Source organism: Megalopta genalis, chromosome 6, assembly GCF_051020955.1.
Source record: "Megalopta genalis isolate 19385.01 chromosome 6, iyMegGena1_principal, whole genome shotgun sequence".
NCBI classification, from domain to species: domain Eukaryota; kingdom Metazoa; phylum Arthropoda; class Insecta; order Hymenoptera; family Halictidae; genus Megalopta; species Megalopta genalis.
This window is the reverse complement of record NC_135018.1, coordinates 23,990,882-24,010,707: the sequence shown is the minus strand read 5'-3', so window position 1 is coordinate 24,010,707 and position 19,826 is coordinate 23,990,882. Positions and strand designations below refer to the sequence as shown.

The 19,826-nt window shown below is 37.1% G+C and overlaps 2 protein-coding genes across 6 annotated transcripts in view; one reads left to right on the top strand and one right to left on the bottom strand.

Annotated features, from left to right (window-relative positions):
* Orc3 (origin recognition complex subunit 3) overlaps positions 1-11,586 on the top strand; it is a 50,782-nt gene extending 39,196 nt beyond the window's left edge. Inside the window, exon 13 of the mRNA XM_076523014.1 lies at positions 7,191-11,586. Within this exon, the coding sequence (XP_076379129.1) occupies positions 7,191-7,283 (93 nt within the window). The 3' untranslated portion in view covers positions 7,284-11,586. The remainder of the gene's footprint in view (positions 1-7,190) is intronic.
* Positions 1-19,826, bottom strand: part of Fas1 (fasciclin 1 Fas1 domain-containing) — a 526,663-nt gene that overhangs the window by 159,204 nt on the left and 347,633 nt on the right. The gene's annotated exons all lie outside the window — the stretch shown is intronic.

Here is a 19,826-nt window from a genome sequence, read left to right as displayed (position 1 = left end):
TTTCGTATTTCGAGTTACAGGGATATCTATAACAATCGTCAATTAATTATCGAACTGCAAAATTAGTGATCAAAAATCACTGTTAGAAAACCGACAGGTGCGGTGAGACGAGGTTATCGGACTAGCAAAACTCGGAACACTTCGTACGTAGTGATAGCTTCACAAAAAGACCTTGAGGGAACTCAGTAAACAGTTCAACAGGTTCAGAATGGAATCCTATTTCGTGCCAATACATGTTCCTCTGGAAAATAGAGCGAGTAGACGCGTAAATTCCTTCGAAAACGTAAGTAGATTTCATCGCTCGAACTTTGTAATGCCTTGCGATGGTGAACAAGACTATGGAGAGGAGAAAATCGGAGCACAAATGGAATCACGGCGATTCCTTCTGCACAGATAAGATGGGATCGTTGGAACGTTTCTCGTGAGCCAATATGCATACCAGTTTTACGGTATCCACACGGGGATGCTATTCCTAAAATTAAGATTTCCTACACACTTCGATTCACTAATCCTGGAGAAACAATATGGATCCGGAAATAGGTCATGGAATCGACCAAACTGAATATAAAAATAAATCCTTACATCTCAGAAATAGGAAGAAAAATTTTCAAGATCTTCGCAAAAATCACAAACAACAGAAAAATCAAATTCTATTGGATACCATCTCACATCGAGATTCAGGGTAATGAAAACGCAGATTTAATGCAGATATTTTATAAATGCAGATATTCTCAATTTAATTTAAACAATATTAACATTCGCGAAGCCATCGGTAAAAGGTTTACGTGGAAGGCCACCGGTGTGTTGTTGAGGATCCAAATATTTCTATGCTAATATGTAGATAAAAATGCTCATCTATTTTTTTCATTGCTTATAATTATAATTAGAAAACAGTTTTTAAATCATCAAGCTCACAATTTATATATTCTACGAATGCTGTCGTCTTGGAACATACTGCATACTGCTTGCATGTATCACGTTTATTAGAATATTTAGTGTCTTTTCCGTGGCTCTGTATCTAAAAAGCTTCAAACACAGCAGGAGTTTAAGTGAGTTTCGAGATAATAGGAAACCGTATACGTTGTATATAATTTAGTTTTTCTAATGATTCTGTGACTAATGAAACGAAAATATTCATGGTTTACGAACTATATTTAGGTAAAAACTTATCCGCCGATGGCTCTGTGACCTTTAATTACAGCAGACTCTCGTTTATCCACATCTTGTTTAGACGAACGAAGTAATGTAATACATCAGATATACGAACTCATAATTGAAGTTCGTTATCCAAACTACTGTCGAGTATATTCACAGTTGCAGGAATACGTGTATACTTATTCATAAGTACACGATTAAATTGTAAAACAGAGTAATTAACAAAACAATTAATTCTTAGCAACACAAAGTAATCATTTTCAAATATAACGAACAAAATAATTAACTCTTAATAATAACATTAAAAATTACGAAAATCGTTTTATATTTCCGTTGATATGATAAACAAGGTTTTACTATACTTCGGAACTATTTGTTTATTCAAGCATAATCTACAAGTATGCTCCTCGTACATGATATATAAATATTTTGAACATAAGTGCACCAAATAAATTAATCTATTATCAATACTGACAGCATTGTATTCACGAGTTGATGCTTGTTAATTAAACCGCGATGAGATAATTGGCAATGTGAATTTAGATCGAGGTCTATTAGCTGTGCAACCCGTTCGTCGAAGCTGCTAGGAAATTTCAGATTAATTAGTGGAAGCTAAACTAGGATGCGGTCGATCTAGGTAGCCATATATTCTATAATGATCGGTCTGCCTTCGAATTGCGCGATAATATTGCAGTGTGTATCTATATATGTAGAACGCTTTCCGAATGTGTTCGAGCAGATAAGATTCCCATTTAACGCGTCATTTGCATTATGTATTGGAAGAAAATATGTTGGGGACTCTTCCGTAATTATTTCTTAACTGGTTTTCGGAACATACGATGCAAAACACATATGTCATACTTGATTACACAGACACGATTCCGTTTTTAAACAATTGTTACTCGAAATCTAACAATACTATTGAGACCAAAAAATTGGAGAACATAATTTGAACATTCTAGAACATTGTTTCCTTTATTAGAGGTAGATATCTTGCTTATAAGTATATTGAATTAATTGTTAATTTCAGTCTTCTTACGACGATATCATTTTTTCGAAAAGAAAAGTGGAATATTTTGAACCAGCATGACAACGGAGGGTTAGACACGGTTTTACAGATTTATGCTTCTTAAAACAGCGTTTATGATATTTCAGAACCGACTTGAACAGTTGGCTTAACATTTTATCTGCATCCTCATGAATTACTATAGTTCAAACTAAAATTATTTCAAAACATTTTCCTTGAAGTCTCTAATAAAATATGAATAAATCGATAATTAAACTTCAAAGTCCCACTGTTTTTTAAATTATCGATTTTCTTCTTTCGTTTTAGTTACTGCCATAGCCAAACACGTCCAAATTAAAAATCTTCATGGTTTTTTTACTATAGAAAATCTGCGAGATGGTCGTCTATGAAACGATCTCTTTTATAAAAAACTGCACACGAGAGAACGAAATGTCGTCAATCTTGATTTTTCCCCGATAAAAAAAATAAGACATGGCACTGAAATATGTAGAAGTATGTATATTTTACAGTCTTCCTGTAAAGAGATCTGAAGGCATTCCAGTTTACATTGTAATCAAAATAGAGAAAAGTTTAAATAAATTCATTCTTGCAATTTTTATAACACATTTATTAGATTATAACACTTTTAGAGTTCGATAGGTTTCGTGTTAATCCTGGGATGCTTAAAGTATTAGAAAAAGTACTAAGATCTGCTTAAGGAAGTGTCATTTTCTATCTATATAAGAAAAAGTGCTATAAATATTATTTCTTCTGGTCGTGGTATATTTACATGTATATACATTACTATTAAATAATACATTTGGGTACCTATCAATGCAAAAATAAAATATAAGAAATTTATAAAACGATATTCTTAGAACTCAAACTACATGTTTCAAATCCTGTAGAGATTTTTCGACTCTCTCTTAAGCATGTTAGGGCTAATCAAATAATCGCAGGGTGTCGTACAATTTTGCCGCCGCAGTACATACGACACCGTTGCACCTAAACTCGAAAGTCTGCCGAGCATCGCGAAACGGCAATGAAAATTTTCGAATTTGAATGCACCGTGGTTGCTCGCAGCACTTTCCTTAATGCGTCCAATCTCGCGAGGATGTTCGCGCGGTTAGAACGGTAATGACAATAATAATTTATGCGCGGACAACAAGCCGTCCGTCATAGGTTCCTGCGAGGCGCCGCGGGAAGACGTATCGATGGCGCATCGTGTAAGTGCATCGAGATATTGAGATGTAAGCCACGTATTCAATATAAGGGCTTTCACCGGGCACGGGCACGGTCTCACCCCCGGCCAGGGGTCTCCGCCCGTTTTGCACGCAACTCTGCCTCTCCCTCGGGCAACATTTCCAACAAACGCGCACCCGACCAATTTACAATGGAGCCGGTTCAACGGCGCGTGCAATAACGCGGCGAATAATGCATCCGCGCCACGCTCGGGATGTGCACCGTGCATCGCGTTGCAACGACAGAGACGACGCGACGCGACCCGGCGGCGCGACTCGACGGTCCGACCGCAAACGGTTTCCAGCCCTCAACAAATTCCTAGAGAATGCAATCGTTCGCGGCAATACCACCGAATTTCGTGTTCGACCGGGACGTGATCTTCGGGGGGTGCCAGATGCCGCGGATTTCGAAAAGTTTCGCAGTTGTTCGGTTCCTCGTTTCATTCTGTACAATCAGTAAGGAGAGGTCGCTGCTTCTAGGAGCAAATGTAACAAGGATGTCTCGGATGTCTCCAGCACCAACAGCAATGAATTTTGATACGGCGATGGATCTACAGTGACTCCCATTAATATTCGGACACTTTTTAAAACGCAATAATTTTTTTAAAATTGGAATAAACGATTTGAATTTTTTTTTTTAGATGATTGAGAAACTAGTATGCTAGACAATGACTAAACTACTTTGTTACAGTTTTGCTATTACTTGGAATGACAAAATAAAATAAAAGACTCTCGTTTTTTAACTTTTTTATCTGAGCCTATAATGTAATGTCAATGCAATGTTAAAGATTGTAGAAATTGCAAATTTCTCACACTTATTGATCGAAAGTGTCAAAAATCGATATTTAGCGATATTTAATTGTTTAGAGCTATTACCGAGCTCATCCGATTTCGGTGAAATTTTTAATATGCTTACTAACTTACAGAGATCTACAAGACATATTTGTTTACTTTTCGTTATAGGCTCGGATAAAAATATTAAAAAACGAGAGTTTTTTATTCGCTTTTGTCATTCTAAGCAATAGCAAAATTTAGAAAAAGCATTCTAATTATGGTCTCTAGTAGTCTGATTGTTCTATCATCTAGAAGCATTCATGTCGTTTAGTCCAGTTATATATCCATACCTCACTACGCGTTTTTCAAACTTTCATACATACCTTTTTTTAAAATTGGCTGTTCATCTACGCCTATAATTATGGTTACGCTCGCTGCAGGTGTAAATCTATCGACCTGTCTTCTTTTATTGATATTGATGAAGGTTACATCTGAGTATTCCCTTGCAAGCTAGTTGCTGGACATTAGGGGTTTTTTTGCTACAAAGTAGAACTCTATTTAGATGAACTCGACGGTGATCGACCAGTTCATACCTATATGTATAATAAGATCCATACATATAATAGAAGTTCGCTGATCATATCCACTACTTGTGACTTTTCGTTCAAATAACCGACGTTAGCGTTCAGATAAATGAATGTAACCAAACACTCAATTAATTTCTCAGACGGTAACAGCAAATGTTCATATAATTGAAGTATCGCTCGACTATAGGAGTTCAGCAGAAGGTCACTATATCGAGCATTGTCCAAAATTTCATTCGAATAAATGCAGTTCAGATAAATAGAGTTCAACTATACACAGATCAAACAACTTTTCTCTTTAAATATATATGGCCGTACTTCTATATTTAAAAAAATTAGAAATTTTAATGATTTCTTATCATTTTCGAACACAATTGTATTTTGTTATTTTAAAAACAATTTTAGACGTTTTTTAACTAAAAGACGATGCCTTAGGTGAATAATGAAGAGTTTCATCGCGTGTAAATATGTACGAAATACTTTCCGATGTGCTATTAAATACAGTGCATGCTGCAGAATATAACAAGAAGGAAAATATATTGACACATCAGTTTTGATGAAATTTCTGTCGGAGGTGATTTTCGGGCAAAATGTTTGACAGGTATTTTTATTATCGGCCACCAAAAAGTGAGAAAAATACAGTTCTTAACGTTGGGGATGGAAAATACATTTACGAGCTGCTTTTACCTTTCCAATATGTTTAATGGCCGAAAACATAATACTACCTCTCACCGAAATTTCATCAAAATCGACGTGTCCAGGTTCCCACCTCCCAGGTTCTCTCACCTCCTCTCCCCGACAGATTTTGCATCATAAACTGTATTTAATGGAAAATCCAATGTGAAGATTCTGTACACATTATTTCTAAAATAATGTTTCATTACCTACTTATTTAGAGTGTACTCATTTGGAACTCAAAAGACATTTCTTGTCTCAGCTTTATCAAATTAATTTTAAAATTGTGCGAAATGTATTCTTCCGTTTTCAATAACTATCCTGGCGAACATTCGAAGCAAAAGAAAATAAGTTTCGTCACTCGAAAGGACAAAATAAGTCAAACGAAGTGACGAGGAGGAGTTTGTGTACATTATAGAGTCGATAGAGCGTGCTTACAGAGAGGGGACGCTATATAGCTCTCGAAAGTTGAAGCAGATTCGATGAGGAACCGTCATTTTCGATCTCACGATTCCTTTCTTTGGAGTATGGCCGAGCAGATTGGAGTCCCGAGGCAATTTCGGTGAATATCGTCGAGTCGCTCACGCAGCGATAGGCACGCTATGTAATAATGTGCGTAAATAATATGCACATAAATGGTGTGCATGCACCTAACTCCTTGAATCTCCTACTGTTGGCTGATATTTCCAACAAAAGCATATTTGGTCTATTTACAATGGGATGCCGACTCAGCGGACCATGCAATATACGTGGCAAATAATGCATCCGGAATGTGTTTTTCGATATGCACGCCGCATTCTACAGCATACACGAGCGAAAACGAACAAAGACGTTGAAGGTGACGGTGAATAACCTGCAAATATATTCATACCCGTATATTATATTCACGATTATTCTATTGTCGATGGTTGGATCTATCGAGAAAAATAGGTGCTGCACGGAGTTGCAGGCGTTCCGGAATTGTATTAATCGGGCACAAAATTACGGTGCAATGACATCCTCAATGATCCGTAAAATTCATAAAAATGTCTAGATGAACAAAATTTACTGCCGTTCGCTTCGACTGTGTTGTTTTTTCTTATACCCCGTCGACTTTAAATGGACGGAATGGAAAAAGTTTTGTGTATTGTTTCTCTAGGATTAAAAGTTTAGACAGAAAGTTGAGCTCTTTATCATGGCTTCAATAGCCGCTGGAAACGAAGGAAATCGCGAACAAGTTTCCGACCGGACTATTAGTATTATTTATTATTCTTTTTTACGAGATCGACAGGACAAATGAGGGAAGGAATATTTCGCACTGACGAGTTTGAAAGTTCGATTAAATAAAAAGCCGACTTCTGTGGAAGTGCTGTATGCTTCAGATGGAAAGATTTTCGATCAAGAAAATCAGGAAATTATGAAACTTTAGGGATAAGGCATATACACGCACGTATTTCACCATATTTTTTGGCTGCTTAAATTCACCCCAAAAAAGATTGAAATTGATCCCTGAAAATTCGGTTACTTTCAAGCAGACGAAAAAGATTTTTATCTTTCTATACAGGGCCATTTTCAAATTGAATCTATCTGTTTTATGGTCGAACATCATAGTCGACAATCTTGAGAACTCGACAAAATAGACAGGGTTAAATATATTTGCCGTTCTAAATTTAAAGCGAAACAACTTTTTTCTTCGCCCATCTGTGCCTGTAACTGCAAAAATAACTAAGATATTTAAAGTAATCAAGGCTTTATATCGAAAAATTTATGTTCCAGGAGATTCAGCTACTTCGTCGGTCTCGGCCAATAACAGATGACATTCTATCACGCAACCAGATATCCGAGATACATAATTCAACTTCCCACTAATTGAATACAAGTCGTGCTCAGCGATCGAAGAAACTCGAAGGGTGGAATATCTTTCTGTATCCATAAAAAATTCTATGATCGATCCCTTCGGCTCGAGCTATCATCACGCAGCGGGGGATGCCGTCGATTCCGTCATTTCGTAATCCCTGCATGTAATTTCTCCGAAACACGAAATATAGGCAGGAAATTCGTGTAACATGCCGGTGACTCATCGCCGAGGCATCCCCTTCGGAACAACTCGAAGAAATGAATTTTCTGCGGGGGAAGGTCGCCGACTGGCGCCAACGAAAGCACCCCTAAAATTTGACCCCTCGCCGAGGATCACGGTTGCCCCCGGATCTTCCAGGTCTCGCATGACATCTCATGAATCCTTCTACCCTCGCTGACTCCCTTGATCGAACACCCTTAAAAGGGGGATGATCGATCGCCGATTCCGGCTGCGCCTGTGACGCATGGATAATTCGAAAATGATTATCGGCATGCTTAATACCGTCGAAACTGAATCCGGCTTGATTGGTTGCCGCTCCATGTAAATAGAACCGCTCCGAAACAATACGCTCCGCCCGGAGAATAAAATTTTACGGTTCCCGTTCGAATTGAGGACGAAGCTCGAAATGTTCTGGACATTGGTGTCCTTAATTGGAGGAGAAAATTGCTGGCATTCTTTATTCTCTTTTCTTTGTCTATTCTCTTTATTCCCTATTCGTTTTTCGCCCTTCCATCCCGTGGATGTAGTGGCGATACTTTTTCTTTCACGAAATCGAACTAGTACAATTATGCATTCGTTATACAGTTCTTGTTTCTTTATTCTTCTAACTCTTTTACTTAATTACTTACTCGACGAATGCCAATTTTGTATTTTAGATTTTTTAATTTCTATAATTTAGTTAACGAGTGTTAACATTGTTGATTGTAGAAGTTGTGAACATACGTACAAGGAAATATCATTAGATCATTCCTCAATATGATACTCTGCCTACTATGTAATCGATACAAGCTACGCCTGATCCTTTGAACTTAATTTTGAAAGTTCAAAGCAATGCATTGCTACGGAGAAGCTATCAATAAAAGCAACGTTTTTTAAATATGTAATTACCATGACGAACATAGAGCATATAATTCATGATTCTTATCATCAAACTGTGTAAAACTATTAACATTTAATCTATCGAAAGTTTTCTAATAGTTCTTTTAAAGTCTAAGATCAATAGAGTTAAGAATTTCTTCAAAACTTGACAAGTAACAAGTCCTTTTGAAATGATTATTTAAAAGAAAATTATTAAGCTTCTCCTAGAGTAGGCTTGCTTATTTTTTGCCTACACATTCTCCACCTTTTTAAATATCCATTTGCACTATTCACTGCAGTTGTTTGAGCAATTCGTTCTCAATATTATCCACAGAATTTTCTCCAGTTCGCCCTGTCGTAAATATTATAGATAGCAAAGTTGCCTGAAGCTTGCCTCACATATTAAGTTTGCGTGTACATTTTTATGTATCAAATATGTTATATAGTATTATTTATTGCTCGAAATGAACATTGCCCAATTTGAACTTTTTAAGTGCTGATTAAAATAAGAAAGTATAGTAGAAGAGATGTCTGTTGTCCATATTATTATTACGGCTTTATACGGGGTGTAATCGGCTGGTAATCAAGAGACAAGTACGATGCAAAAGTATCTTTTCTCGAGATTATTTTTTTTTGTGTATACGTGGTCATCGATGCTGATTTGCATGAGTGCATATTTTTTTATTGCATCGGAAAGCCGGCGTTAAAATACATTCAGGCATGCATTTAAAAGTTGACCTCCAAATCATTTTTGGAAACATACGTCATTCGTTTGGAGTCGAAGATCGTTTCAAGATCAAATCATTATACACGCCCGAATGTATTTTAACATTAACTACACGATGCGATAAAAAAAATGCACTTAAATGCAAATGCAATTAAAAGTTGTACAAAGGTATTTGATCAAGGTAATTGATCAAATATTTTATAAACAACAGAATTTAAAACAATTATTTCGTTTTAACCCTTTGCACTCGAAGCCAAATTAACGCAAAATTTAATATAGCTTTTTCGACCCATGGTGTTTCTATTTTATATAACCTGGTGTGTTTTGAACATATGAAATTGAATTTTGTGACTCATGCAACAGTTACGCTTTCGACAGTTCTTTAAATATAAACAAATTTGATTAATAAAATTATTTTGAAACGTGACGTGACAGTTTTTATTGGTGCCTCGGAGTCGTCAGTCGAATGCAAAGGGTTAAAAAGCGTTCAGATATTATACTTTGGTGCATAAATTACCGTTACGAACGAACATGTAGAAAATAAGTAATAAATAATGAACTGACGTGGCATAATTTCGACGCTAAATACGAACACGGCAGTTACCCCAGCCTTCTGACGCAATATTCAAATTTGTAGGTGTAAAGTATACTTACAGACGGCAGGGAAACTGGCGCAGCCCCAACCAAACTCTGTTGTAATCAATTGCCGAGGTCGAAGGTATTCCGTCGGAAACCGGATGCAATTCGACGTGGAAGCGTCTGCCGTGCACTCGATACAGTCCCGGGCACTCTCTATCAAGGACGATCTGTTGTTCCCACGAGGAACTTCGCTCCTCGTTTATCTTCATTATCGGCGTATTTGTCCTGGCCCGTTGGGAGTGGTGGAGCGCAAACGCGCTAAACACGCGTTCGCGGCCCGTATAAACATTTGAATATTTATGAAGGATGCATCGTTGATCAGCCGTTGTTCTTGTTTTTCGATCGTTCGATCGCTGTCGATCCGATCGTGCCGGTTCTCGGCTCGGAATCGGATTCAAAAGCGATCGCGGTCACGCACGCATGCACGCGTGCGCGCGCGATCGGGCGGCCGAGCCTTTACTTCTTCCGCTTCTTCCACCGAACAAAGCATTTCCATTTACATTCGGTGTTTACACCACGCACGGTAACTGTTTCTCTTTGGCCAACAGAGTTTCTTCCGGCGTCGTTTTACTCGTAGCTGGCCCTTTATGCGAGAATGCATCGTGATGTTCGTCGGCTCTAGGCACGTCTGTATTCCCTCGTCTGGCCGTAACACAACCATTAAAACTGTCCTCGCAAACCTTTTCCGATTTAACCCTGTTTTTTAAAACCCTTTGTCTTTTACCTCGGCTACAATCTTTTTATCCAGTTCCGCTCTTTTTCGCAGACTCTACGATATTTTCAGGAGCTTCTTGCAGCCCGTATTGGCTTTTTAAGAGCTTTAACAAGGTCCCATAATTTTGTCATGCAGCACCTTCGTAGGCACATCCTCGCACGGCTTATAATTTTTCATAAATCCTTTCGGAAAAGGTTTGACCTTTTTTCGAGTGAAATATCCTCCCTTTTGAGGTGCGTATTGCATAGCTTTTCATTCATGTTCACGAAACTATTTGATTGTTGACGTTAGACACCACGTTTGTATTTCGAATAATCGTTTGAATATTTTAACAGAAATAAATACTGTATAAGGTGAGGCAAGATGTCAAAGAAAAATATATACAGAGTGTCCCGAGAACATTGTAAGCCGTTGAAAAATGTGATCCCCCAGGTCATTTCGCTATAACTTTCTCCTCAGCGAAAATGATCTATAAGCGTCTTCGTTAACGAGTTGCTAATGAGAAACACGAACCAATCAGAGTGCGAGTAGAGTACTCGCCTTCTCATTGGTCCTTCTTTTTCATTTCTGGTCATATTTTAGATTCATATATTGTATTGCAAATAGGAGCTTTCTGTAGAGTACAGTGTATCTATTAGAGATTCTGGGGTCAAAGAAAAGCATGGAAGAATTCGTTAAAAAATGTGTTCGATGTTCCATTATAAGGTAAACGTTAAAAACGATGGAGAATAAAATAAAGAATAAAAATAAAAACTATGATTATAAATAAGATTTTGTATTTTATCTTATAAAAACTGTTTCTGTAAAACTTTTTGGGTGCAAAATTTCGTGATAAATTGCATGATAAAGTTAATTGCTTAGCAAATAAACGCAGCCCGATGTCGCCTTATCACTGCGACGGAGTAATATATTATTCACAGTAATGTGATGATAAATCGTTGCTAAAACACGAAAAGGTGTTACGATCCGATATCTTTCTGCAGGCCACTGTGTGTTGGCGGAGATAAATAGAGCATTAATATTACAGCGGGAGTATGAGCTGCGGAGTACCATTCTCGCCGACACGTGTACCCAAACTTTTGAGTGATAGTTCCATGTAACCGACACCGTCCTACGTTTCCCAAGGGAGACGGGTTGTGCCCGACATGTGCTTAACGATTTAACTCTGCGTTTACCGACTTTTATGCAGTTACACGAAGATAAGAGAAAATTACGGGGAAAGTGCGTTCGGTTACCGAAAACATAAATGTTTTAATGTTTCAGTACCGACTACGTTTACCGATAGAGAGCGTGCTTCGATACTAATTATTAGACTGCGGATCTTTATGCAAAATAAAAATCCTCTAAGTTAATTGTAAGAAACCCCTAAGTTTGATAGTACTGTCTTTCCTTTTTGAATAATTGTAATAAGTTAAAAATAATGTAACAGTATCCATAAATTCTTTTGATTTCTTTTCAACTTTGTATTTGTGCCTGTTTATTTTGGTCATGAATGCATAAAATCTGTGGTCTTCTAATTACCAACCGAATTAAATCTCTTTGTAGCGCTGTCGTTGCCAGACTGCAAATCTTTGCGCATTTACAGCGTGCAGAAGACAGCAGAAGCATAAAATTCAACATTTTACTTACATTTAATACCTCATTTTAATTTTAACTTACTGTGTGACATTTCTGTTGGGGATAAACAAGTTTCATCCTTTGTTTGTAAAAACTAATTATCATAGATAGGGTAAAGAGTTTCTTCTACTAAAAATACAAGGAAAATGTTATTATTTTTATTATTGTTACTAGAATTACTCAAACTTCGTACGATTTCGATTGTGTACAGACTGCAGATAACATGCATTTAAAGCAAAAATGGCTAGGTGAGATACAAAATGGTGTAAAGACGCAAAGTAACCGAGAATGCAACGGTCTTAATTTCAACTTATTAAAATTATTCAAGAAAGAATAAAAATTGCCTTTATGCCCACAGTCCATAGATCGACGGTCTAATAATATACGCTTACAAAACTTATAAAAAATCAGAAACCAGTTATGTTGCTAGTATTTGTTTAATTTGTCAAATTCACAAATGCCATGGATGAATAATGGTCCATAATAAATTACGAACTGTGATGACTTACAAAATAGTGTTCATTCGAGTGACTAAAAAATTGTACTGTATTTCTGTAAATTGGTATTTTACACTAGAACTGCCAAGCTTTAAACATGACTAATGTATATTGTTTCATAACAATGGTAAGATTGGATTTATTTAAACTTCCTACGATTTGTATTATAATATTTTTATAGTATTAGGAATTGTAAAAGAAAAGATCAGAAACCAATCGTTTTAACTGGTATGATAATTCTAGTGTTAAAAAAGCTGTAGATAGACTGAAGAAGACTTTGATATAATTAACGTTTAAAACAGTTTGAGCAAATGGAAGAGTAGGCATTTCCATCCGGCGTTACCCGAAGAATAAAAATACAGGGTTTTGTCTCTGTTAAAGCGTCGAAAAACATCGACTGGTTCTGTCTCGGCGTATTTATTTCTTCTCGTCGATCCCGCAACGAAACGATCCGCTCGGCCCCTGGGTAAAAAAGTTTTTCTTCTGTTCAGCAATTCTATGGGTGGAAAATTTGTTCAACGCGGCTCTCGAATGCGGTGACAATATTTTGTTGGCACTCGAATTGAACCCGGACCGGTTTCGTCTGCCCCGAGCTAGTTCAGTGGCCAAACGAAAAAAGAATCGAACGCTGCAGAATCGCGATCATGGACACTAGTACCAATCGCTGGAGAGAGGAAGCAAACTATTTTTATTATAATGTTTGGGGAATGAAGATTCTATGCATTTTCTAATTTGCTACCTTTTCTAATAGTAACTTATCTTTTCTTTACTAATCCTTTCCTTAATCATTAAATTCTTTTTATATCTTTAAAGATTTGTACTTGACTTATGCATTTTTACTTATGCTTTTTTATGCCCTGTTCGCATAAACCAACTTTTCTTCCTTAACTTTTTAACGTAGTAAAGGCTAAAAAATATTTAAAAAATCGACTAATTTCACTTGGAAGTGCCGTCATTTTGGAAATAATCGAGATTACTATTTTATTTTGGCTGAGGCCAGAGCCAAATGTATATTAATCGAGAAGATTCCGCATTTTTTCGTTTTAGCTCAGCTGAAAATCCGAAATTATGTTAAGAGTCAACGCAAGTTTCATGAAACACTCTCAACAAAATAGAATACAACTCATATCAGTTTCATTGTTTTTACTTCAAAATTATAAAAGGTTATTATGTACCTGATACATTTGTAAATATACAGGGTGTCCCCAAAATGTCTCGCAATACGGAAATGTGGGGTAGTTGAGGTCATTCTAAGTAACTTTTTCCTTTGCGAAAATGCAATCTGCGGCTTTGTTTACGAGTTATTAACGAAAAACACTGGTCAATGAGAGGTGACGGCGCGAGAGAAAGTCCGCGAGACAGTCCGCAGCACGAGGCTTTGACAGAAGGTCGGGACGAACTCGAGCTGCGTTGAAAGTATTGAACAAGTTACGAAGCGTGAACTTTCCGGATTTTTTTATTTACGTAAAAGTGATATTTTTAAGAAAAACGCTGTTCATCTCTACTTTAGAACGTCTGAAGAATATTTACTAATTTTTCGGACCCGAAATAATATGTAGTTTAACCGTGACAGCCGTTTTAATTTTCTGGTGTGCATGATACCTCATGTGTACCATATGAAATTTTGATGCAAGGTGTACAGTGAAGATTAACAAAGTTCGTAAATGATATTTTAATTTAGTATATGCCAAAATTTAATGCAAAAAGTGTAAAACAACTAAAACTTGTTAACAAAATTAAAATGATTTAATTACTCGCGAAATTACCACTAAAATGATATGTTTCTGCAAGGTGAAATATATTTGCAACCAATCGCAGCGAAGGAATATTACAAAAAGTAAATTATGCATTAAAAATCTTCTCACGATTCCTTGGAGACAACGAAATGAGATTCGTGTCGGTTGATTGAACAGGAAATGACAGAACACCTCCGGGTCTGTTTAAAAAATCAATTATAAGTTGGTTCGTAGTTATTTGATTTGTCCATCTGATTCAATATACAATTATGATGGCGTTGGTTCGCTGGAACAAAATGCAAAGTGAATCGTATTTTCGCGAGCATAGTACCCAGAGATCTTCGACGAACGCCTCAGCCACTCGAGTGCGTCAACACTAGAGAACGGCGGAGGGCCATTGTCGTTAAAAGCTTCGAATCTGAATACTTTATGTCGCTAGCGGGACATGATTCGTGGCATTGGTTATTCAACACGGTCATAAAAAAAGAATAAATGTTTCAGCAGCCGAAGCGGTGATTAAAGCGAACGGTAAAACAAAGCACGAGCGCGGACAATCGGAGAAGAATTTACGCGGGGTGAGTTTGGGGAGGCGTGGGTGGAAAACACGATTCTTCTCGCGGTCGAGCCAGAGTCGATAAAATTCGAACAAATTCGGCGGATAGTGCGGAATACAGGTCCGGGTCAACGGGGCTCAATGGAACGTTGAATTTCTGTTTTCTCGCGTTTCGCACACTGATTAACGCTTGACGTTCGTGACGATCAATAGAAGAACAGCTCCAATAATCATTCCGCTTGAATTTTTCGACATGCGTTGTTCGACGACTTTCATTGTTTATATTTTACGAACAAGTTCGACACATAGTAAATTCGCCCTAATTGACGCTCAGATTGTACACAAAATGAACAATTTGGGAAGTGGACATACGATTGTTCGAGCTTTGCAGCTCGTTTTTATAGCTGTTGACAATCGATAACCATAAAAAACGAGCCACAAGGCTCGAATAATCGTATCTCATCTTCCAAATTGTCCATTTTTGTACACAATCTGAGCGTCAATTAGGGAGATTTTACTGCATCATACAATTACTCCAGAAGATACGTTATTATTGTTGACATAAAAGTGTTAAATAAAAAATCAAAATCAATTGCTCTTCCTTTGCACATCAATAATGGAGGAATCCAAATGTGACTGAGTACTTGTATAGTTCTTCTTACATCTATGTTATCACCACAGATGGATAAGTAATTAGTAGCGATTTCACAGAGCAGCAATAGCAGTTAAATGTTAAAACTGTTTTATATTTCTAGATCTAGTTCCATATTGCTACATCACACCTTAATTTGTCTCGAGCAAAGAAAAATTTAAAACATGTGACAGAAGATTAATAACTAATCTTCGTTTAATAATCGTTTTTTATGGTTATCGATTGTTAACAGCTATAAAAACGAGCTGCAAGGCTCGAATAATCGTATCTCCTCTTCCCAAATTGTCCATTTTTGTGCACAATCTGTGCGTCAATTAGGGAGACATTACTGTAGGTAGCTTACAAAGAAACCGAAATTACTTTTGCAACAATCAAACGTAAAAAGCTCTTTTTTGCTTATTCCCGAGGGAATTGTCGGGGAAACGTTCCTCTAACATCTAAAACAATTCAAGACATTTCTTTCAATTTAAAAACAAGTTATTCTGTTCAATTCTATTCCATTTTGCGGAAGTTACAGGTTTGTTCCCGTTAAAAAGGCAAAGAATTCAAACTGTACATTTAGCTTCTCAACAAAATAAAAGATTACTGATACGATTATCGAACAAAGTACAGTACCTAAGCGACTCCATGTATCTCCATTTCATAAATACCTTTGGAATTTAAAATCTCTGAGAGTCCGACTGTATCGTTGGATTATCTGTGAATCGGCAGTCCGATATTATTTCTAAAAACGAGAACAGAGACACGTGCGGTCAATGAAACCGTTGCATAATCGTCACCAGCGCTCTCTATAAACGCGCCGGAAGTCCCAGTGCAACCATATGGAAAGATCACTGTATTATACCGCTGACAATACATATATGCGACGGTATGACTTCCAGTTTATTCAGCGTTCACTAGATGTAGATTACATAAGCCCCAGAAATATTCCCAGTTTTCCCTATTATTTCCTCGTTCTTCCAATTTATTTTAGTCCGTAGTCCTCCGGCGATAGTATTAATCTAGCGAGACAATAACTGCGAGACAAACGTCACGGAATCGTTATTGATTTGTTGATGCAAAACGATATTGTTTGGACAGGGAGCAGTCTCTGTCGAAAACTACGACAATAATCGAAGGAAAAACAAGGAAACGACTGTTTTGACCGCGGTGACGCAACGGTGCACCAATATCAGGACACAGTCGCTTAACCACCCTGGACACTCATTAACTATTTGGATCGCGCTGTTTATGCCACTAATTGATAATCAATATTCAGTATGACCATTAAAGCCATGGGGATATCGATGCCGGTGGTAATGCTCCTCCGGTTCCGGAGCTTGCTAACGCAACCGTTAAGCGAAGGAAGCCTACCGAAATAATCGTAATAGCGTATCCGTATTTGGATTCGCAACACGCGTTCGACATGGCTGACGTTTAATGCAGTGGCGTGGCACGCGTGTCGAATAGATTCCGAATTCCAAGCATTCCAGATCCCGATCCGTCGAACGGTCCCGCGGGACTTAGCGTATCGCAAATCGTTCTCGTTTCTTTCCGAATATATCTACCGATCAAAGAATAGTTGACTAACTATTAGCTAACTAGCTGCATCGATCGCAAATCTACGATACTTTACATTCGCAATCAATAATATTCGAACTCCGTCAAAAGATGAAAAATTTGTTTCTTTACTTATTTACGGTTAAAAACCCTTTAGTGTACATTGGTTGGGTACCAGTTAATTACACGTAGATGAGAAACTAAAAATGATTCGTCTATAAGTAGCCTCGGAACACAAAATAAGTAGTCTACCCCAATCGCATAAATCGGTGTCTCGATGTGCCGATATTCTTCAAGTATTTGGAAGCTCTGTTGAGGAAACCTAGGGTCTTAGAGGTCATGAATCTAAATATTTAACCCTTAAATGCATAGAGTCCCAAAAATGAATCAATAACTTTTTGCGCGGATACCCGACAACAGTTTTGATATCGATATATTTGGCTGAATGGCAGTGATTCCTTTGTCCATTGACTTATCAAAAATTAACTAAAATAATGACATTTGACTTCAATATTTGTATCTTTCTGACGTTATACCAATTGGCGCGCATTTTTGATAGCGGGTTCATTTACGTACTTTTGGAAGTGAATTATTTAGAAATATTTTGGTGTATTCGTTAAACAAACAATATTTTCTAAAGGTAAGGCTCTTATTTATTAATTTGCTAGTACTTTTGTTTATATTCCGTAACTATTATGTGTATGGAGGGCTTATTTCGTGTTGATGCAAAAATGGGACAACATGCACTAATGGTAATAATTACGACATGTATTTAGTACTATGCTTCCTTTATTGGTTTGTTGGTTTTGTTTTGGTGTGGTATGCATGTGGTTTATAATTTTGTTATAGATATGTCATACTAACTAAAGAATTTTTATGTCTATTTTGCATAGTGTACCAAAAATGAATCATTAATATTTTTCAATAAAAACCCTATAAGATATGACTTATAATTTTTTTTAATATTTTTCCCGATTTCCACTCATTTGAAAAATTATAACCCTATTTTTTAAATAAAATTCATTAATTCATGCATTTAAGGGTTAAAATGTCTGAAATATTCGAAATGTTCAAAATATTCGAAATATTAATGTAATTAAAATATTAACATATTTCACACAAATGATAGAATATTTTAAATAGTAACATTTTTTAAATGCTATCAAACTAGATTTACGGAACCTGTCAAAACGACGGATCACTAATTTTTTAATTTATGATTATTCATATCGTAAAGATACATTCATGAGTAATTCAATAGTAATTTATATGTTACTTACGGCATATGTTACAACAACGCTTGTTAAAAATCAGAATAAATGTCTTATCGATACTTTAATAAACTAATATAAAACAGCTGTTTTCTTGTGCTCCGTAAATCTAGTGTTAACTCTACAGAGTCTTCTCCTTTACTTCCTAAAAAAAAAAACACAAATTTCGTGACACGTCCTTTTTCTGCAGTCAGTGACTCAACATTCTAGTTAACCGCACAAGGACAGCCCGACAATGTTCACGGCTCCGATCCGCAAACATTCTCTCGACCAGAGTCAAGGTAAATAAAGTATGCGTGGATTCCTGGATAAAATGGTGCCGGTGAGTTGACGGTAAGCAACCGGAGCGTGAAAGATTCTTCGAAGTTTTACGGTAACAGGGCTGAGAATGGCGAAAAGAAATCGTGGGGGCTGCTGGAAACCTCCTTTCAACGAGGGCTGCAATCAGTTCAAATCGTTCGATAAATCAAACCTGCGGGAAGTTTTAATTGATCGCGACCTGCTTGGAGAACGTTCGACGGCGACTCTTTCGTGTCGCCATTCTCGGAGCACTTTCCATCGCGGACTCTTTTCTCGCCATCCGCTTCCGGTGCGGGAAGTGGATGGGTTACAGTAACTTCAGGGTAACTGGCAACTCTCTCGATCAAAGTTCCCGGCCGCAACGACTTTTGGCGTTTTCAGAGCTTTCGTTGCCCGCTTCGATTAACTTTCTAACGAGTCGATAGAAACCCTCATTAAATTCCCGTTTGGCCATGCACACGGCATTTTTTTGTCACGGAGCGAAAGCTTTTCTGATGCACGAACGAAATAAAATGCACCGCGCCGGCCACCTAATATTATACGAAAATTACCGACTGGATGAACAAGCTTTCAGAGAGAGGCACAGGAAAATACTGAGCATTCTTCATGGTTAAGTGTTTACATCGTTCCTCAATTTTCGCGTCATTTTTTTAGACGAGTCTCTCTTTTACGCGGAAAATTATAACGCTGTCTACGCGGTGTTTCTTTACACGAGATGTTAATTTAGCCGATTAGCCGAAAAATTGGAAAGTTCCATTATAGACATTGATCCAATCATTTAACGAGTCTTCAAATTTCGACAAAATTCAATGAAATGTTGCAGCGAATATCGGTAAATTTATGAAAACTTGGTAAAAGAAAATATTGAGAAAATTTCTTTCGTTTACTAAATGATTCCTTACGATGAGAATAAAATAAGAGTATTATTAATGTTTATTGCTACACATGATTTCTAATATAGTAAATTCTCCCGAATTGTCGCTTAGTTTGGAACATGCCATTTCCACGTGCCGTAAATGCATGAAGATCCCGTGTCTGCTTATTATTCGAAATTGTGCGATCGATTTTCATGCATTTCCGCTCGTGAACTCTGACACAATAAGAAATTTAGATGGTGCTAAAGTTCTGTAACGTACTCCACAATGTATTGGTAGAGTACACGCTGGGTTCATTAATCGATGTTTGAGATTGCATAATCGTGATCGCCGATAGACAAGAAGCGCAGCTTAGT